The sequence below is a fragment of the Macaca mulatta genome, chromosome 4 (genome assembly GCF_049350105.2).
Source record: "Macaca mulatta isolate MMU2019108-1 chromosome 4, T2T-MMU8v2.0, whole genome shotgun sequence".
NCBI classification, from domain to species: Eukaryota; Metazoa; Chordata; class Mammalia; order Primates; family Cercopithecidae; genus Macaca; species Macaca mulatta.
In genome coordinates, this window is record NC_133409.1 from 30,895,681 (window position 1) to 30,918,210 (window position 22,530).

Sequence of the window (22,530 nt, forward strand, 5' to 3'; positions counted from 1 at the left end):
CTTAACTGCTCTGGGTTATTTTGATAACGTTTGTTGGTTTACAACAATGTAAATGGCAATGAAGTGAGAGTTCCCTTGACCCTGCTGTGGGACTTGTGACAGGGATATCTCCTTTACTCAACTGCTGCACTCAAACCCCTTGCAGGAGGGGGAGCACACAGGTGAGTGGGTACAGGAGCTAGGGCGGGTGCCTTTGGGCACCAGTGGGAATGAAACCTGTACCAGCCCATAGTAGCATCTAAGGGTTGCCCACGACCACTGGAGTCCCAGAGGGCATAGGTTACAAACAGTGCTCTTTTAGCATTTGCCGTCCATGGATGACTAAGTGTTAAACCAGCTTAGTGGAGAGTCAGGGCAATAGCTCTTTTCACCCTGCCCTCTCGGTACCCGGGTTCTTGTCCAGTGTCCAGGAAGAATCAGGTCCCATGGACTTGAAGGATGGTGAATGTGGAGATTTTATTGAGCAGTAGAAGTGGCTTTCAGTGGGATGGGGAGCTGGAAAGGAGATGGAGTGGGAAGATAATCTTCCCCTGGAGTTTGGCCAGACCTGGCTGAACCCCTCCGACCATCCCCGGCCAAACTTCTCTCTGACTGTATTCTCCGGTGTCCAGCTGCCTCTTTTCCTCTCAGCATTCAGGCGCTTCTTCTCATGTTTCCTCTGCTGAGCCACTCTGCTCCTCTGCCAGTGGAGCTTGGGGTTTTTATGGGCGCAGGGTAGGGGGTGTGGCAGGCCAAAAAGCAACATGTGGGGGGAAAAACAGGGATGTGAAGTTCTCATTTAGGGACACAGGTCCAGGCTTGAGGGTGGAACCCTTGCAGAGACCCCACCCTTTTTACCTAGTATTTCTCTGCCTCCTGCCTATATCAGCAAGATTTTAGATCCTCACGTAGAAGAGACTTTCTAAAAGATCTGTCCAAAAGTAGAATGAGCTTCCTTGCGTATTTAATAATCTAAACACTGATAGGGTGAGCTAAGTTTTCTTATCTTCATTTTAGAAGCTCAGAGAGGTGAAGGAACTTTCCCCAAACTTCCAGCTAGTAACAGGTGGAACCAACTTGGGAATTCAAGTCTTTGACTTAGAAATACATGCTTTTTAAACTTTAACTCACAGCCATGTTATTTTTTTTTAAGTGGGGATGGAAGGGAAGCAACAGTAAATTAAATCCCACCATAACTAGTAGTGAATCTTGTTCAATAAACTAGATTGTAATTTTACCTAAAGTCCATACACCTAAGGTGTGAATGATAGGTAGAAATATGGTTTGATTCAAACATCAACTCTTGAGTTTTTCATCAGGTTTTCAATCCTTAAGCCCTGGAGCTTTGTCAGTGACAGGCTTTTATGAACTAGCAAAACCAGGACAGTAGAAGTGACCCTAAAAGAAATAGTAAAGCATGTTGTTTAAGACCATGAACTGACCGTGTGTTCATCCCAGGTCCACCCCTAAAATGCTATGTGACTTTGCATGACTTAATCTGTGTAAGCATCTGTTTCTTGATGCATTAGATAGGAATGATCATAATAGTGCCTACTTCATGGGATTATAATGAGAATAAATGGGCATGCCCATGTATCAAATGAAAATTAGTTGCTGCTGCTGCTGCTATTACCTCTCCTTCAATCTGTTGTGCTTTGTTGCCTGAGTTAAGTGCTGCCTTCCAAGAAACTACGATTTACCTTCTTTGAATTTCTCCTTTAGAGATGCCAACAACTGTATCTGCTAAACAGGGATTTGTAATTTGAATATGGTGTCTCCTTTGGGATAAATCCCTGAAAGAGCCTTGTATTGAAGATAAAGACCTTTGAGGTATATGAAGAAATCTGATTAAGGTCAAATTTGTAATTAAAACAGAAAACCTAAACAAAGGTGGGGGAGTAGATGGGTTGATTTTGTGCCTGGCAGAGCATGTATGGCAGGTTTCTTCCCATGCCCTCTGCCACACCTGGGGTCTGGCCTTGACCATCTCCTGCCTGGATCACCATTGTAGCCATAGCAACAAAGCCTTTATTTCTAGTTGATCCTCTTCCTGGCCTTCCCTACTTGGCTCCACAGCAGTCCTTCTCAAGCACAGATCTGTCCGTGCCTCTTCCTGCTAAAGCTATGAACGCGTGGCCTCCCTGTGCCTGTGGTTGCCTATGGCAGCTTCAGCTATTCACACACATCCCCCTCCCTCACAAATATCTCTAGATCTGCCTACCATCTATACTACTGTTTACTTAATGGTTGTCTTTAAAGGATTTAAATAGTAATTGTTTTTACTTAGTCTTTTCCCAAGTAGCAATATCTGTGAAATCAGAAAAATAATATGCTAGTTGTACTTATTTTTACTACCTTTTTTCTTTTTCTTTTTTTTTTTTTTTTTTTTTTGAGGCAGAATCTTGCTCTGTTGCCCAGGCTGGAGTACAGTGGCGCGATCTTGGCTCACTGCAACCTCCACCTCCTGGGTTCAAGCGATTCTTCTGCCTCAGCCTCCCGAGTAGCTGGGATTACAGGTGTGTGCCATCACACCCGGCTAATTTTTTTGTATTTTTAGTAGATACGGGGTTTCACCATTTTGGACAGGCTGGTCTTAAACTCTTGACCTCATGATCTGCCCTCCTCGGCCTCCCAAAGTGCTGGGATTACAGGCATGAGCCACTACCCTTTAAGTACATATATAAGTATTAAAATATGTTCTTCTGCATACCCTCTGAAGTCCCTGGGACTGCCCCACCACACTGCAGGAAACAGTGGCCACAGGCTGAGGTCCAAGTATTTTATCTTATGCTTGGGACTTTCTGTGACCTAGTGACCCACCTGCTCTGGCTTCTTTCTTCTCATCTCCTACCTTTCCATTAAGCAAATGGTAAGTCTTGTTGTTTTATTCCTCCTCTCAGGAATTTCTTCCCTGCCTCTTGAGTTCCTGTTCAGCACCAACATCCCAGCTCCGATGCCCCTCAGCTGTTGTGTTGGCAATGTGCTAACTCTTTTTTGTTTACTCTCCACCACCTGAGCACCCTGAGGCAGGGCCTGGGTATCCTGCATCTCTGTCCTCTTTACAGAATCCTTTGTCAGAAATCACCAGTGACCTGACGGCATTGTCCTCCTTTTGCTCTGCTATGTCCACTTTGACCTCACCGCAGCATCCCCCTGCTCTTCCATTGCCATGTATTTGCATGGGTTCCCTCCAGTAGAATGCTGTTTCTCCTTCCTCTTGCAATGGATTCTTCTGCCTTCCTCAACACCCAGTTTAACCATGGCCCCTGGGAAGCCTTCCCCAACCCCAGCCTTAGATACTTCACTGGGCTTAACCTTTGCCATGATTCTTAATTTAAAAAGAAAGCAATAGTGTGAGCACAGAGCCAGAATGGACACTGGCTGCATTTTGGAGACTGGTACAAAAAAAACTCCCAGGCAGACCCAAGGAGGTCAAATTTATCCCAAAACCTATGAGGAGACATTGGGAAAACATTACTGGCAGTTTGGTGAAATGCTCAGGTTTGCGTTTTATGAGCTCAATTTTACCTGTCTGCTGTTTCTTCTTGGCCTTTTGCCAGGACAGCTCTGCTTTCTCCTTAAATATTAGTGGTTTCTTGGGACCCGGTACTTGACCCAGTTCTCTGTTCACGGATGTTACCACACACCCACTGCTTCAGCAGCAGGTGGCAGCCAGGATGAGTAATTATTGGTAATTCTGTTCACTCGTCCATCAGCCCTGCATAGTGTCCTGAGGTAGTGAGAACCCAGAGAAGTTCAGTAGTTCATCCAGACCACAACATGAGTCACAGAGAGCTTCCAAAAAGCCATTAACAGACCTGCCAAGGTTAAAACGGGTGATGACTGAGATACTGCTGATGTTTACAATGGGTGATCTTTGAGAAGATCAGCTTCACTAGAGTAGTGAGGGAAGGAATAAGGTTTGTTTCTTGTTTGTTTGTTTTGGGTTTTTTTGAGACAGAGTTTCACTCTTGTCGCCCAGACCAGAGTGCAGTGGTGCGATCTCGGCTCATTGCAACCTATGCCTTCCGGGTTCAAGCGATTCTCCTGCCTCAGCCTCCCAAGTAGCTGGGATTACAGACCCCTGCCACCATGCCCAGCTAATTTTTGTATTTTTAGAAAAGACGGGGTTTCACCATGTTGGCCAGGCTGGTCTAGAACTCCCGACTTCAAATGATCCACCTGCCTCGGCCTCCCAAAATGCTGGGATTACAGGCATGAGCCACCGCACCTGGTTAGGAATAACATTTTAAAACTCTGCCACGTTCCAGAAAATACCGGAGCCAGGTTTGATTTAACAAAGGGCATATACAGAAAGGTGAACAAAATCAGAATAGAAGAGTTCAGGAATGGAAAGGAATTGGGAAATCTGCCAGCCCAGATGTCAGCAATACACTCTAAAGGGAAAGTGAGGTGTGGGAGGGACTTTGGGAATGAATAAAATCTGAACACTTTTTACAAATTATTTATTTTTATTATTTTTATATTTTGGAGACAGAGTCTCGCTCTGTCGCCCAGGCTGGAGTGCAGTGGCATGATCTCGACTGACTACAACCTCCGCCTCCCAGGTTCAAGAAATTCTTGTGCCTCAGCCACCCGAGTAGCTGGGATTTTGCAGGTGTGCACCACTACACCTGGCTAATTTGTGTATTTTTAGTAGAGATGGGGTTTCACCATATTGGCCAGGGTGGTCTCAAACTCCTGGCCTCAAGCAGTCTTCCCACCTCGACTTCCCAAAGTCCTGGGATTACAAGCGTGGAATTTATGGATCCAGATGAAGGAGACAGGGGGTTGGAAAGGTTGCAAGGTGGGGTGGTGAAAATAATTGAGGAAATTCACCAGAGAGTGGAACCCTTAGAAGTACAGAGAGGAGGATTAAAACAGGTCAAAGAGCAGTTACTCCTTTTGAAGAAAAAGAGTGTAAGAGGGATGGCAGAGGGAACACATTGTAAGAACAGTACAATGGAGAATCTTCCATTCTGAGAGGAGGCAGGTAGGAGAGTGGGGTGAGCTTGAGAAAACAGAGGCTAAATAGGTACTGTGTAGAGTAGGAAAGAAAAAAAGCTACAGGTGAGTACGGAGCTGCACCAGGAGAGGGTTTTTCCTAGCCAAGGTTAGCTGCCTTTGTAGTGGACCCATTAAGCCCAAATAAGCAAACCTAGCTACATTCATCATCCCAAGAGAAGAGCGGGAAAGATCATTGTGTTTGTTTCTGTGGGAAGGTGTTTGGAAGGGCAGGTGCAGAAGGATCACTGCTGTAGGCCTGCCTCTAGGGGGCACTGGTGAGGGTGAGCCTGAAAGAGAGATCCTAAAGTATATGAACCCAGGAGACACCGAAGGCTGGGGAGAGGAGGAAGAGGGATCAGGGCGGGAGCATAGCTGGTATAGCCAGGAGAAAGACATGGGTGAGATGGAAGGCAGAGGGATCAGAAGGGGAATTTCAGAACTTGAGATCTGTTTCCAGAGGGCAGAGTTGAGTTCTGGGAAATGACCCACTGGGAAAACCCAGTGAAAAAAGAACATTCCAATAATTAGGTTAAATAAACAAGGCAACTCTAACCTAGAAGGAAAAAAGATGAAGTCATATCCTCTCCCCCAACTAAATCTTAAAAATAACATAAACAAAAGATAGAGAATTGAGCAGAAGGAGAGCTGGGAAGAGGGACATTGAGTCCTTCCACCTGGTCTCCAGAGGACTAAGAACTTAAGTACGCAAATTGATTCTACATGACTCTTAATATCCTCTTGTGGGACAGGCCATGTCCCTTCTTCATTCCTCCTCCTCTTCCCTCAGAGGCATAGCATGAGGGCTGTGTCTACGTGAGAGAATGAGGGGATATTATGCGGGAGACTACTGTTGAGGGAAATAGGAGTCTGCCAGTGTCCTGAACATCTCAGAGGAAAGAAGAACAAGCATTTCCCGGCAGAGTGCCCCATTGCAGATGTACCTTTGAGGTTTCTCATCTCATCTCCCCTGAGGCTGCCCAAGGTTGGGGTGACTCTGTTGACTGCAGAGACAGAGCGTACCACCTGAGTGATGGGGGGGTGGGTTCCCCTTCACAGAGCACAGCAAACACAGAGCACAGCACTGACGGGCTGGCCCCGGTGATGCTGTGAGTCCCTCATCAGCGGAAGGTGCAGGAGCAAGAATAACAGGGACTGGGCTGCGTGTGCCCTAAGGACCACTCTGGACATCGCACTAATACTCCTTTAGATTTATTAACGAAACCTAAAGTCGAGGAAGTAATTGGCTCATACTGTGACACGAGATCTCTGACTATGGACAGATACAAAAATGTTCCTGCCTCCTTGGACTTAGCATTTATTTTAAAAAAGCAGGGATCGGGGAATAGCTTAGAATTACTGGAACATTTCTGGGGGTGGGGTGTTCGGGCACATTATTCAGTCTTCCCAACACTCAATTTCCTTAACTTTAAATTTGGCACAGTAATACATACCTTGTAGAGTTACTGTACAATGTAAGGTCCTTGAGGCAGGAAATCACAGCTTTTCTTTTTAGGTAAATGGTATATTGTACCAGCATTGCTTAAAACATAAGGTTGCTTTTCTGCTTAATGTTAAGTGTTTACAACTCTAAGCCTCTATTGTGTGATATATTGAGAGTGCTTTTTCCTCTTCTCTAGAAATCTTCCTCCAGTGGTAAGTCCCAAGAAGCCCAGTGCTTACTCAGTTTAAAGGGTTGGCCATGGCTGCTGCAAAATAGTCCACTCTGGGAACAAGCAAACCCAGAGCCTAGATTTACTACTCACAGAAAACCCAACAGTTCCAAAAGAGTAGGCTTGGGATATGCCCTCTTACCTGGTCACCCCAGATTCCTGTCCTAGGCTGAGATATTTCTTCTAGAGAAAATGGCACCAGCAGGTAAGAATGCTTTATGCCAAAATTGACACCCCAGTACACTCCATCGCACATCTTCTTGTTAAACCTAAGAAACTCACACATATGCAGATGCAGCCATTTCCTTCCATAACATGCCCACAGTGGCAGGGGGCTTGATCTAAGTTTCAGAATCAGTAGTACACCGTGCCTCAATTTGTCTGCTCCTAAAATGGTTATAGCAAGACCCGACCACTTCTCCAACCCCTTTGGAGAGTTTCCTTTCAGGAACAATGGAATGGAGAAGGGATGTTGTCTTTTTCTGTGGACTGAACTATGCTAGGACCACCCTAATTCATCAGAGAAGCCCTAATAATATTGAACTTCAAAAGAGATGGTATTAGGCATTTGATTCCTCCTCAGAAAATCCTGCAGACTTCATATAAATCTTCCTTCTCTCTGGCCTCCTACCCCATCCACCTTCCCGATGGGTTGTAGGAATGATGAGTGGTCTTCATCAAACAGGGTATACTCAATCCTACCTCCCTCCAGAATAGTAAACCCTACTTCTATCTGCATAATTAAACAGGACAATACAATCAGGTCCCTGAGCAACTTGATGTTTTTGTCACCACAAAGGGAAATGACTGGCAATTACTAAGATAGTTTCTCTCCCTAAAATCTTAATTGACCTGCGCTTTTCACACTTCACATTTTCTTGCAATGTCTAAGAAGAAATGAAAGCTTAACTCCAAATCTGTGATTGATTCCTCATTCCCTTGCAGTCTTGCACAAGAATATTTCATTGCACGAACTCAGCATTCTCAGAACGTTTCCTTTTTCACTCGGTGTTTATGCTTTACAACGATTTCCCCAAAGGAGAGTAAAATGTTAGAGGAAAAGTGAGCAGTGCCTAATGGAAAGTGGGTCCAAAAAGTGATAAAAATGTATCTTATGTTGTAACTAGAAAATTACCTGGGAAATGGTTCAGAAACCATTGTGGAATGAGAGGAGGACTTTTTAGTGTGACAGAAAGAATGTTGATTGCCACCTCAGGAGATCTAGTCCTGGCTGTGATCCTGATGTTTTCATTCAGAGCCCTCATTCTCTGATACCTAAGTAAAGTTAGTTGAATTAAATGCCATCCAGTGTCCAGCTCTAACATTCCAGAAGGTAAGCTTCATGAAGGCAGGGTCATTGGCACACAGTGGGTGCACAGGAAGTGCTGTCAAAGGAAGCAATGCCCTCTAGACAAAGACCAGCAGGAACAAACCTGTAATTGAGTAAGTCAGGTTAACTTGTTGCAGTGAGGGAGAACAACACACCATATAGGGAACTATGGGTTACCTCAGTAAGAGGATGTTAGAAAGGAGTGGCTCATGCCTTTAATCCCAGCACTTTGAGAGGCCAAGGTGGACGGATCACGAGGTCAGGAGATGGAGACCATCCTGGCTAACATGGTAAAACCCCATCTCTACTAAAAATACAAAAATTAGCCGGGAGTGATGGCACACGCCTGTAATCGCAGCTACTCAGGAGGCTAAGTCAGGAGAATTGCTTGAACCCAGGAGGCAGAGGTTGCAGTGAGCCGAGATCGCGCCACTGCAGTCTAGCCTGAGTGACAGAGTGAGACCCTGTTTCAGAAAAAAAAAAAAAAAAGGAGTTCTGGGATTTAGGTTTGTGTTAGATGATTTAGGGGAGGACTCACGGAAGCAGGGCCTTGCTCTAAATGAGATGCTGTCAAGAAGTAGGGATAATTTTAAGATTGGGTATTTTTTATTAAATCCTATCTAGAAGGAAGGACGACTAGAGAGACTAATGCTGTAATTGGGAAGGAAGCACAGTCATTCTCATTACCCAAATTAGGGGGTATGACCAAATTGGTCATTTTTGTGGCTGCATAGTGTTTGTATTCTTGTGTTCAGCTCTGATTACAGAGTTCTTGTTTTTGTTGTGATTCATCATGGTCATAGAATGGACTTATTTAGTGTTGATGTTCTGGAAAAATATGTTAAATAGGAAAACATCGGGCATAGCTGTGAATGCTAAGCCAGCTCTTAGTAACGCCGAGGCCTGGCTGATAGTACCAGGCTAGTTCTCAGGTATTAGGGACTGCATGCCTTTTTCTCTCAAGTCAGCTAGCCAGCAACCTATTAGGAACCAACTTAAGCCCATACATTTTATCCAGTGTGGCTGTGTACATAATATATATTTCCTTTTCCAAAAGTTATAGTGAAGCAGAGTTGCTTCTCAACTCTACTTCAAAACATATTTAAGATGGACTAAACTTTTAAGTATTGAAAAAACTAAGAGGTTTATAATTGTATCTTTATCAAACCTCTCTGGAGTGATTATTTATGTCATGTTTTCTAAGTTAACTTTTAATAGGGAAGTTCATTCTACATGACGAAAATAGTTCAGCAGTTCTAGAGAGAGAGATAGCTGGTGGGAGGGCAAAAATAATATAATCCCTATACAGAGGAATGTGAGGTTATATGTGAAAATGACAAGTGAGCTGTTCCTTTTACAATGCAGTCGTACTTCTGAGAATGTCCTGTGGCTTTACCTGTTCACATGTGAAATGAGTCACGTGCAGGTTTAATTCATCACAGCATTGTTCGTTATGGTACACTCTTGGAAACAACCCAGAGAATGGTTATGTAAACTATGATAAATCCAGTTAGTAAAGTACTGTGTAGCTGTAAAATAAAGAATGAGGGAGCTGTCTATATACTGGTGTGGAAGCTATCTAGGATATATTAAGTGAAAAAGCAAGATAAAGAATAATGTTGGGGTGATCAGACCGAACACCAGGTCGTGGGGGTGACAAAGTCCGGTGGAGTCAAAGGATTGAGAAAAAGACAGTGAGAGAAAAAGGTGGGACACCAGGGGACCATCACTATCGTATAGAGACTGCGAAGGCCCTGAGCTCTAGGAGCCCACGGTGTTTATTGGTAATCCAACAAAAAAACAGGTGTTGAGAATGTGGTGGTCAAAAGAGCACATTACATTAAGCACATGATTTACAGCTGTGATGTTTAGCATTTATATGGAACATGTTCTACTTGAGATAAGGGGAATAGATGCCTAGGAGGGCTAGAAGCAAGGAGCTAGCAAGTCTAGACACATTCCAAAGGACATTATGCAAGCCCTGCCTCAGTTTCCCTCCCAACACTCAGCTTTTTCCCAACATACCCCCTTCTCTTTTTTGTAAAAAAGAAGACATCATTATTACTAGCATAAGAGGTGACGTCTTTTAATTGAGCAAGATAATTACAGGCTGTGCAGCCCTTAATTGCCGGTCGGTGATCCAGCTTCATTTTTCTTAGCCCTTATTCAAACTGGAGTCGCTCTGGTTTGAATGCTTCCCACGTAACTCCTCTTTCCCTTTTACAAGAGGACCCTTAATCCTGGGGGTTGCGGAAGGATGAAGGTCCATCTTCTGTAACTTCTTCATGCTGAATAGGGGCGATGATACTCCTAACTATTAGGGTCTCGTGTATTCAGGGTAGAGAGGAGCTGAGTCAGAAAGCGTTGGTCCATTAAGCATGGTGACTCTGGTCGGTCTTCGTTCCATCTTCGCATTCAGATTCAGCTGGCTCATGACTCGTACTAGAGGAAGCCGGTCCAGGGTTGGGATCCATGGGTCCCTCCAGTCTCCCCTTCCATGGTCATACACATCTTGAGGGCATCCACATGGTTCGTTCATCTCCTGCAAAAACACAAGCATACCCTCACCCCCATGTTAGTAAATCCACTGAAACAGAAACAAAAACTTTCTGTGGTTGTAGCCGGGAGGCATGCTGTTGCTGATGCATTTAACTTAGTTTCTGCCTCTTTGGTTAATTACTGCGAGGTAAAACTTTCCACTGATAATGAGAAACAGGCCTTCTCTGATTAACAGAAGGCACAGGGAAAGCAAATCGAGGCTTTTCAAACCTTCAGTTCGCACTGTACAGGTGGTTCCACTAGATGCTGTGGCTTATCATAGATCTTCAGATGTTTGGTGGGCACCCCCACAGTCACCTGATTGTCGTCTGGAGAGACACAAGCAACTCCTCTTCCCCATAAAATTATCTTTAGGCAGGGATCAGAGGAAGTAGATTCAGAGGTAAGGAGAATTTTGGGGGCCTAATGACTTCCTGATATTTGATAGGTGTTCCCTCAGAAGTTAGGAATTCCCTTTCTCTCCATATTGCTGCGTGGGCATGGAGGACTAGGTAAGCATCCTTAGAGTCTGTATATATATTTACCTTTTTTTCCTTCTCCTAATTGGAGTCAAAGGATTGAGAAAAAGAGGAAAAGGTGGGACACCAGGGGGCCATCACTATTGTACAGAGGCTGCGAAGACCCCGAGCTCTGGGAGCCCACGGTATTTATTGGTAATCCAACAAAGAAATAGGTGGTGAGAATGTGGCGGTCAAAAGAGCCTGCTGCATTAAGCACATGATTTACAGCTGTGATGGTTTAGTGTTTATATGGAACATGTTCTGCTACTTGGGATAATGGGAATAGGAGCCTAGGAGAGCTAGAAGCAAGGAGTCAGCAAGTCTAGACACATTCCAAAGGACATTATGCAAGCCCTGCCTCAGTTTCCCTCTCAACACTCAGCTTTTTCCCAACAAATAATAAGAAGACAAAAAAATATATATATATATATTCATATTTATATCTACATAAATAATACTACAAATATAAGAAGTGAATAAAGTGGTCACCTACGGGGCTTGGGGTAGACAGGGATGTAAGAAGGAAATTTATATATGCCTTTTAAAATATAATTTTGATGTTTGAATCATATAAATGTACTACCTAGTCCAAATATTAAGATAATATAAAGAAAGATATATATACAATATAAAATGTCTTTCTCCTACCCCATTCCATTCCCTATAAGTAACCATTTTGATCTGTTTCTTTTATAACCTTTCAGAGTAGTTTATTGTATAACATTAGTCAAGGTTCTCCAGAGAAACAGAACTAAAATATATGTATTATACATAGAGATCTATTTTAAAGAATTGGCTCATGCGATTGTTAAGGGCTGGCAGGTCTGAAATGTTCAGGGCAGGCTGTCAGGCTGGAGACTGGGGAAAGAGTGGGTGTTGCAGTATCAAGTCTGAAGAAAGTCTGAAGGTAGAATCCTTCTTCTTTAAGAGACCTCTGTCATTTCGTCATTTTCTCTTAAGGCCTTCGCCTGATTGGATGAGGCCCCACATTATGGAGGGTAATCTGCTCTTCTCAGAGTCTACTCACATAAATGTTAATCACATCTTCAAATACCTTAATAGCAACATCAAGGCTGCTGTTTGACCAAAAGCTGCGTACCATGGATGGCCACACCGAGTCGAAACATAACCATCATACCCATGTACAATCATAGTATCTATCAATATCTATATTTACTTTTGTAATCGAAATGGTAACATGTCATATACACTGATACACACCTTGTTTTAGGTGACAACAGTCCATGTTTTGAAGGAGAACTCTATAAAGAAATACACCTTTAAAGTATAAGAAAATTGGTAAGTCTGTACTGTGGGGGAAAAGACATGATTAATATAAAAAGGGAAACAACAGCTCGGAAACACATTTGATAGTTGTTAATATTCACCTTACATTAAAGACTCCCACCAACTAAAAAAAAAGAAAAACATTGATACCACATATCACAGAAAGCCAGTTCACGAAAGAAAAGCTACAGTCAGGAAGGAAATTTTGAAAAATGTTCAAGCGCTTAACACTCAAAGGAATGCAGATGGACTCTGGTAAAACTTTATATAAACTAAAAGGATAAGCAAGGTTGTTATGAAACTTAAGACACAAACTGCAATGCTGATGTCACAGCAAACTAGTCAGCCTTTCAAGAGCCATTTGGCAGGATGAATTACAAGCGATAAAATCATGCCCCTTGGCCCAGTAATCCCTTTTCTGGGAACTAATCTTGAGGAAATAATTCAAACCATAGTGAAAGGCATACACTGTATGGATATTTACTGTAACATCATTCATACAATTAAAGAAATACAAACAAACTAAATATCCTGACAGCATAGGAATACAGGCTAATTATGGTTTATTAACTTCATGAAATGTAGCTGTTAAACATGACTACAAGGACTAGCAACGTGGTAAAAGTATATTATATAATGTTAAATACAACAATTATGGCTTGGCTCTGACTGCCATGAAAAGAAAGCTGTATAAATGATGTACACATGTGGACAAGAACAGATAGGAATGCAGAAACCTTAAAAATGGTTTGATCTGTTAGGATATCAGAATTGTCAGTGGTATTTCTGTTTTTGTTTTAGTCCTATTATTATTACAATTTTATGTAATTATGAATTTTAAAAATCATAAATTAACATTATCCCAAACAGTAGCCTCAAATTCAAATTATCATTTAGTGATTAGAAGATACTTTAAGAATCATTTGATTATATTCATCGCCGTTTCTCCTGTTGTGGTGGTTATAGTATGAACCTTGGAGGATATTTCCGGAGCTGCAGTTTTCACGGCTCTCATTCTTTTCCTAGGAACTGAGCATATTTCTATTGATTAAGCCTGGAGAGATACTTTGGAACCTTCATTCAGTAAACATGTATAAGAGAGCAAAGAAGTTGGAAGCAAAGAACATTCCCGTATCAATAAAATTAGATTTCTTTCTAATATTAAAGTAGTAGCCAGTATTATTCCTGACATTTTTTAGTTGTCAAAGATGTTTTATTACAATTACAATGCAATAGTATTTTGATCTACATAAAGACCCCTTGTAGTATTGTTTATCTTTGTTCCTAGCTAAAGCTTCAGATGTACATTTTTTTCCTCAATGAATACAAGTATCCAATAAATGAAGACTCAATGAGGAAAAAATATTTGGTATAAATATTTCATTGTGTTTTTCAGTATTACGTTCCATGTCTTGATCTTCTCGTCAAATTGAAAGACAGTTTTAACAGTTTCGCAGTGCCTGTGGACTTTTACTTTATTTATTGGCTCTTAATTTTGAGTATGTAAGGCCACTCGTAGAGATAACTTTGCAAGTGGGAAATTTTCCAATTAGTAAAATGGATTTGCCAAGCAGGGAAAAGATGGTTTATGTACTGCAGTCCGCACTAGCACCTGCCAAGAAAGTAGACTTGGTGTTAATATCTGTCACAAATGTGTTTTTCAGGGTGGATCATTTGTACACATTCTTTGTTCAGTGGTCTCCTGATGTGTATGGGAAAGATGCCAAAGAGCAAGGCTTTGTGGTGGTGGAGAAGGAAGAACTGAACATGATCGACAACTTCTTCAGTGAGCCAACAACTAAGAGCTGGGAGGTGAGCACTTGGGCAGGGTTAGACCATCATAGTTCCTAAGGTACAGTAAGCAGTCTTGCATTCAGATTCCAAGTAACAGGCTAGTAAGAAACTAGAGTCCCCGTGCACCTGTGAAATCACAGAGGAAAATAACTTTATTCCTCCGTTTGAAAAAAGCACCACCACCATGCACACAGGCACACAGTTCATTCTGACCACACTAGACAGATCCACTTATATTCTCGCTCATGTCTCCATGCCTTAGTTCAGAGCTCAGCACATTTTTTTTTTTGTAAAGGGCAAGATAATAAATATATTTGGCTTTGTAGGCCGTAGAATTCCTGTTGAAGTACTCATAGCTGCCATTATAGAACAGAAGCAACCATAGTATGTAAATGAATGAGCATGACTGTGTTTCATTTCACATAGTTATTATGTGTCACAAAATATTGCTATTAATTTTTATTGAATCACTTAAAAAATATAAAATCTTTGTTAGCTCAAGTACCATACAAAAACAGGTGGTGGACTGGCCTTGGCTGACAAGCTGATATCGTTTGACTCCGCGTCCCCATGCAAATCACATCGTAATTGTAATCTGCACGTGTCAAGGGAGGCACCTTGTGGGAGGTGATTGGATCATGGGGGTGGTTTCCCCATGCTGTTCTCATGCTAGTGAGGGAGTTCTCACAAGATCTGATGGTTTTCAAAGTGGTAGATTCCCCTGCGCTTGCTCATTCTCCTGCTGCCTTGTGAAGAAGGTGCTCACCTCTCCTTTGCTTTCTGCCATGATTGTAAGTTTCCCAAGGCCTCTCCAGCCGTGCGGAACTGTGAGCCAATTAAACATCTTTTGTTCATAAATTACCCAGTTTCAGGTAGCATCTTTATAGCAGTATGAAAACGGACTAATACACAAGCTATAGTTTGCCAGACCCCAGTTCCCTTCATCCAGTCAAGCAAGCGTGTATCAAGTACTTCTTTAGGGGAGGGCCCTGGAAATATGATGATGGATAACATAAGCTCTCAGTACTTAACAAGCTTGCAGAACTGGGAAGTTGGGAGATGAGACTAGGAAAAATGGGTCGACCCCTCCTTCCTGTTCTGCTGCTCTCTTGAACCCCACTTAGCGTTTCTTCTTTCCGAGCTTAGACAGATTGTAAATGAATTCAGACACATCCTTACCAGGACTTCTGAGTTCCTCCACCCCCTCCCATCCATTGCACCCATCTAGCCTGCCTGCAATCCTGGATGAACCCACCCTCACACTTTTCTGCTCCTAGGCAGCCAAGCATTGCTGGGGAGAACCTGTCCACCAAGGACAATGGTGCCATTACAAATACATGGTTCCGAATTCATCTGTGTCCGTGTATAAGTGGCCCTGCAATACTACTGTAAACTCTACTCAATCTATAGTTGCTTTTTTGATGTACGATAGATGATATTTTTAATAGTCAATTTTTTTCTAGCACTATTTAATGATTTCTGATGTTTCTTTCATCATGTTGAAAGATCTTACATATGGTCTGTAAGGCTGTCTAACTTGTCATTTAAATATACGAGCAAGCTTGGATACTCTGTGCTTAAAACCTTCAGTGGCCTCCTTATTGACTCTACTGATTCTTACCCACCTGTTAGAATAACTACCTGGGAATTTTAAAAACCTGAATCCTAGATCCTTATTACTAGAGACATGAATTCAGTAGGTCTGGAGGGAGGAATGTTAGAATCTGTATTTTTCAAAGCTCCCAGATGATTTTGAGGAACCATCATGTTTTGGAAACACTGACCTGTAGGGTAAGTTCTAAGCTCCTTCATGGCATCAAGGCTCTTCATTTGCTCTTGCTCCCTTTTCTGTCTCATCTACCTTCCTCATCGCTGCCTTCCTTGCTGTCTCTTCTCCAGCCAATGTGAACTCAGAATTCATCTCTGCATTCCTGCTATACCCTGTCCCTGGAACATCTTCTCACACCCTATGCTTGCTCTCAAACTGAAGCACCATCTCCTCTGTGAATAAGCTATCTCAGAACCCCCCAGGTTGCCCCAACCTCCTTTGAGCCTCTGCTGTAGATTTTGGCATCTGTCTCCTATGAACCAAAAGGGATGCCTGAGACAGATCTCAATCAATTTAGAGGTTTATTTTGCTAAGGTTGAGGATGCATCTGGTTGGGGAGGGAAAAAGAGACACAAGCCACAGTAGGATCTGTGGCCTGCACTTTTTCCAAAGAGGGTTTTGAGGGTTTCAGTATTTAAAGGGGGAAAACTGAGCTGGAGAGGAAGGAGAAAAGAAAAAAAGGAGAGTAGAAAAAATGAGACAAACGGTTACTTTCTTGTGAGGCTTTGATTAGTGTGCACTGAATCCACATGTTGCATGTGCAAAGGGGAGGGTAGAGGAGCCCTCAATTATGTATGCCTTGTGCGCAGTAAATCTGCACTTTACATAAGATACAGTAAACAGAGTCGTGGAAGAAGTCCAGTATGCATTGGTCTGGGGGTGAGCAATAGGACAATTTCTAGTCTACTCTTGTTTCCAACTTGTGAAAATAAGCTGTTAATTTACATTGTCCAGGTGAGGGAGACCACCTGGGGAGACAGCTGTTTAGAAACAAAAGGAAAGATGGTTTTTGTTTGTGTGGCTCAGTTTCCAAGCTTAACTTCCCCTTTTGTTGTAGTGAGTTTGTGATCCCAAGATTTTATTTGCCTTTTACAATCACATGGAATGGCATCCATTTATTTAGAATTGTCTCTCTCCTGTCTCCTCGCCTGCTGGAGACTCTGAGCAGCTTTATGTGCCTGTGCCTGGCAAAGCACCTGGCACCCACCATCATATAGGAAATACTCAATAAATGTCTGTTGTCCTGGAGTCCCAGGGGCCCAGAGGAGAGCGTTGTCTTGCTGGCATTCTGCCCCAGGTTGTGCTCAGGCTGTTGCATTGAGAGTCAGTTCTGCTGGCCTGGGACTGGTCTCTAAGTGTCTGCCAGAGTCTTGTTTATAACTGACCCCCAGTATGAGCAATACAATACACCCTGATCCCCGCAGCTGTGCCCAAGACTGAAAGGCCACTTTGAATCTGGAAGAATCACAGAAAGATCACTGCAAATTGATCCAGTGCCGATCTATATTTCCTTCTAACCTACTGACATCTGATCTGAAGTGTAGAGGAGGACTCATCATGCTTATTACTCAGTAAGACTAATTCCAAAATGTAAAAACATAAGTATTACTCTGCCAACTGTTTTATAAAACTACATGTAAGATGACATCATCACAGCCTCATGTAAACCAGATGTTCTCCCGTTCTTTTAAGTCCCTCCCACTGAGAAACATGACATAGTATTGAAGTGAAATACCGTTTGTTCTAACTGTAATGAAGCCTACCTCCATTGAAGGCTCCTTTTCATCCTTCCTTTGAGATTCAAGCTGATACCAGGGATCACGCATACCATTTTAAATGGAGCTTTAGCCTTAAAGAAAGTGCTGGGGGGGGAAGAAAAAAAAAGGAAAAAAAAAACTCTGAAAAGGCAGGGCTAGGAAAGCTACGTTCACTGGAGGGACTGTTAGGACGAAAAGTATAACAAGGAAAAGAAAAAAAAATGAGAACATAACAATGGGGTTTTATCATAGTGTTGAGAAACCACCGTTTCAAAGGTGAAAGTGTCCTTTTACAGTCTCAGCGATGCCTGGCAGGAAGTGTGTTTGCTCTAAATCCTAATTTGGGCGTGTTCCTGTAGAAATGTTGAACCTTCTCCTGAGGGAAACAGAAACTCAATCATGCAGGAAACTAGATACTGAGAAAACAGTTGTAGCTCAGCGTGGCTACAAGTAACTGGTGTGGAAGCAGAGTGGAGAGAAAACTTGAGAGAGAGCCACGCTTCTCACTGCTCACAATGAGAGGCCAAAGATTATCCTTGGACATCCAGATTTTCTACTGTGCCAGACCTGACGAAGAGCCTTTTGTGAAGGTATGTTGGAGTGTGTCCCGAGGACTAATAAGGTGCTGGTGAATTCTCAGTGATCTGCCTCCGAGTTTGCTTTGAAAGTCGTTCGAATTAGAAAGGATTGTGCTGTCATTTCACCAGCAGGTATTTTATTCGTTGTGGAGAGGGTTATGGTGTGGCTGCCTCTTCTTGTTGCAGCCAGAAATCCATATTTGATTTTTTTTAATTCCACAGCCTCATTTTATACTTGTGATAAATACAAAGTTTGCCAAAAACAGAGTGTTTTATTTCATTCATTTACATGCTTGGTTTGTGATTCTCGATAGTGTTTTCACTACGGAAACACTCCCCCAGAAGATGGTAAAATTAGTAAGCTTAATTTTCTTACTTGTAAATCTGGCTCAGACGCCAGCGGGTACTTTGTATCTGTCATTGTGCATATTGGAAATTGAGTAATACACTACTGCCTGACAACTTGCACTGGATTTAACTTAAATGTTTTTCTCTATAATGCAAAACAATTAATACTAGTAAATTTTGGTGAATTAGTTGTCTAATATAATCCTTCACTTGATCTTACACAAAAGGCCAAGAAGCCTAATATACATCCTTCAATTTAAAAATAATCCAGTGATTTATCCATCATTTAAGAAGGGCCAAAAATGGATTTTAGGGTAAAATGAACTTTGATAATTCATAAGCATAGCTATAGTTAAATAATAAACGTTTTGTACAATATGATGTTTCTGGGTTTAGAAGGGAAGAATATTTTTATCATCTCTGAACGGTATATAAATAATTGTAACCTAGTTGTAATTTAGACTACAGCTTCACATTTCTTTGTACTCGTGCTCCCGGGAGCTGTTATCATTCATTATTTCTAACAGAATTGGTTTCTATGTGTACAACCTAAAGAGAAAACATCAGGAACCTGGTTAAAAACTATCCTTATCATTGCAAACTCCCTATGTGTAGAAGTCTTACTGAATGATCTCTGATTAGTCCTTCAACAATTCAGATGCTAAATCTCAAGGCTAAAGGAGAATCATTTAGGGCATTTCAAAGGTAGAAAGCTGTACTTCTGGTGTTAAATACTATTCTCAGTGATCGAGCAATCAGCAGCTATAGTAAAACTGGAAAACTCGTGACTTTATTTATTTTATTTTTATATAGAGATGGGGGTCCTGTCATGTTGCCCAGGCTGGTCTCAAACTCCTGGGCTCAAGCCATCTTCCTCCTGCCTTGGCCTCCCAAAGTGCTGGGCATACAGGCATGAGCCACCATGTCTAGCCTTGTGACTTGTGACTTTAATTTATACATATTAACTGCCTCGACTGTACGGTCTTAAATTGTTCATTTGTTCTGAAACTGAAAAATTAGCCATTTCCCCAAAGTCCTGTTCAGCTGATTTCCTGTTGCTGAAGTGCCACGTTTTCAGGCAGCGGTGTCCCTGGAGTGATTTTTTTTATTAGCGGTTAGAAGAAAAGCCAGTAAGTTATTTCTCTTGGCTTGTTTTCTCATTTCAGATCATCACTGTTGAGGAGGCAAAGCGCAGGAAGAGCACGTGCAGCTACTATGAAGACGAGGATGAGGAGGTGCTGCCTGTCCTACGGCCCCACAGTGCGCTCCTGGAGAATATGCACATCGAGCAGGTGGGCTCGCGCTGGCCACCAAGGGTCGAGCTTCCTAGGCTTTTAGAAATATTTTCCTTGGCCAGGCGCAGTGACTCACGCCTGTCACCCTCGCACTTTGGGAGGCCAAGGCAGACGGATCACTTGAGGTCAGGAGTTTGAGACCAGCCTGGCCAACATGGCAAAACCCCATCTCTACTAAAAATACAAAAATTAGCTGGGTGTGATGGCGCACGCTTCTAATCCCAGCTACTCAAGAGGCTGAGACAGGAGAATCATTTGAGCCCAGGAGGTGGAGGTTGCAGTGAGCCGAGATTGCACCACTGCATTCCAGCCTGCGCAACAGAGTGAGACTCTGTCTCAAAAAAAAAAAAAAAAAAATTCCCATCCCTGAATGCATTTGCCCTTCTCACTTGGGCTAAAGGATGAAGCTTATGAGGAAGGAGGAACGCCAGCAGCCACAAGGCCAGTGCCCCCTGCCCTGCCTCTGAAAAGTTGCGTTCCCTGCTGCCTTCTTGGTAGTACGAGGAGTTGGTCAGACACTAACATCCTTCTCTCAAACATGAAGGAAAAGCCGTTTCTAATCTTAAAAAAATAAAAATTGTCAGTGTCCTACCATAGTCCTAATACACTTTTAAAAGGATCCAAATATATCCTCGTAATTATTGCAGAGTTCCAATAGCTTTGATGTATCGGGCTCAATAAAAGTAAAATAGCAAATACACTGTTTGCTTTATGAAAAATACCAACCTGTGGATAATTTTTCCTTTTTCTATAATTTTCTTTGTGTACTTTATAGTTTCTGAATGTTTACTTGAAATGTATGAAATATTATAATGCACTTATGTTTGAACTGTAGTAAGGAACCTCTGGCATTTCCCTCATCAGTCAGCTTAGAGACATGAATTTTAAAGACCTTAAAGAATCCTTAAGTTCAGCTCCCAAGTTTACCGAGGAACCACGAAAGACCCAAGAAAGCCAAGAAGCTTGACCCAGTAATTATAGAGATAGGGGATTCACACTGACACTGGAACTGATTTTAAGCACTCTGAAGACTCAGCACTTCATGGCCTCCTTTGGTAATATTCTTGAAGAGATATCCATTATTGGTTATTTATGGCCAAGTTTAAATATTGATGCAGGTGAAAGATATTGGTGCAATAAGAACAGATGACACCTGACTTCTAACACTAAACGTCCCTGTTTTTTTGCCCTCACTTCTGTGCAAAGCTGCAGTTGTCAGTAGCAGTTCTGAGCCTCTGAGTGTTTAGAAAGAAAACTTCAGAAAATATGAACTGTTTCGTAAAAGCCAGGTTGAAGTGGAAAAGAACGGCGTGTGTCTAGTTTATACCTCTTTATCCCGCTTATTCTGCATCTTCAAATACATAGTAGGATAGGGACTCCATAGTCATGTTCCTGAATGGGAAAACACCTCCTGGGCAGTATCCTTGCCAAGGTAAACACTGTCAAGCAATCATTTTCTTGGTTTAGAATAGCAAATATTTGCCAGAGTAAGGAGGGGCACTATGTAAGTGTATGACACTGAATTTGAACGACAGGCGTTTGTTTTGTGCCACATGTTCATGAGCAAGTTGTGTATGAACCTTCTGTTTACATCTCTTCCTTTGGCTTTGTAGCTGGCCCGACGCCTTCCTGCAAGGGTGCAAGGGTATCCATGGAGACTGGCCTATAGCACGTTAGAGCATGGGACCAGCTTGAAGACGCTCTACCGGAAATCGGCATCGCTAGACAGTCCTGTCCTATTGGTCATCAAAGATATGGATAATCAGGTGAGGCCTGTCCCTCTCATAAAGAATATTTTTTAATGACAATTTTTCAAAATTCCCAACAGTAGAGAGACTAGTACCATATACTTCCATCACCCACATTCCACAGTTAACAGGATTTTGCCTTCTCTGTCTTTTTTTATCCTTGTTTTTTCTCTGTTGAAATATTTTGAAGTAAATCCCAATCATTATGGCCTTCCACCCTTACATATTTCAGAATCATCTCCAAAATGAAAATGGATCATACTTCCAAATACAGTCACATTCTAAGGAGCTTTATGATATCCTACAGCCTAAAATCTGGAAAGTTGGGGTAGAGTGAGATCTGGATTTGGAAATAGTTGCAGAAATAAGTTCCAGTGCCATACCAGCTCCTTTCCCGGGTAGCCAAAGTAGTGCCCACAAACCTTGCCTGCGTTTTGGATATGATGGAGAGCCAGTCAAGGCCATAGTGTGCTGTGCCTGAGGGGCCCAATTGTTAAGAAACCACAGAAAATGCACTGTACCATTCTTGATTGTACTTTTGCCTGTGTTACAGTTGGTCTTTCTTGGAGGAACTAGTGAAAACTAGTTATTACCCCTGTGTCCCTACACTGTTATCTCTTCCCACAAGTCAGCTCAGAATGTGAGTGGAATCTGTCCAGGTTTTTTTCAGTCACTTCCCAGTCAATCTCTTCCATCACGAAAGGAAGGCATCATTCACATCTGCTCATTGCTCATTTCAATTTGACTTAAGGTTTTAAGATGTGGCATTGACCACATTTTCTGGCATTGAAGCAGATTTTGCTCAACATTTATTCATTCATTCATTTATTCATCCATTCAGCAAATATCTGATTAGTGCCTGCTAGGTGCTAGGCACTATTAAGCATTGGGGAGCTTACTGTGAAGCACAAAATTTTTATACTGAGACATATCCACATTGTAATGAGCCATATACATGGGATCATTTTATGGGAAATAGAACTTTGCTGTCATGATTTGTCTTGGGAAAAATTAGGGAACAAATGGGGGTACCAAAGATACTGTCTTTCTTAACAGTGATCTTTGTGAC

At 42.3% G+C, this 22,530-nt stretch overlaps 1 protein-coding gene across 43 annotated transcripts in view; it reads left to right on the forward strand.

The window, feature by feature from the left end:
- Positions 1-22,530, forward strand: part of NCOA7 (nuclear receptor coactivator 7) — a 159,889-nt gene that overhangs the window by 130,262 nt on the left and 7,097 nt on the right. For 41 of the 43 annotated variants that reach the window (XM_077999368.1, XM_015137491.3, XM_077999379.1 and 38 more), the window contains 3 exons: positions 13,997-14,144; positions 19,585-19,710; positions 21,327-21,479. In XM_077999368.1, coding sequence (XP_077855494.1) covers positions 13,997-14,144; positions 19,585-19,710; positions 21,327-21,479 — 427 coding nt within the window. Of the gene's footprint in view, positions 1-13,996; positions 14,145-17,851; positions 18,083-19,584; positions 19,711-21,326; positions 21,480-22,530 lie in introns of those variants that run through there. The other 2 variants (XM_015137496.3, XM_077999392.1) reach the window with 2 other exon arrangements.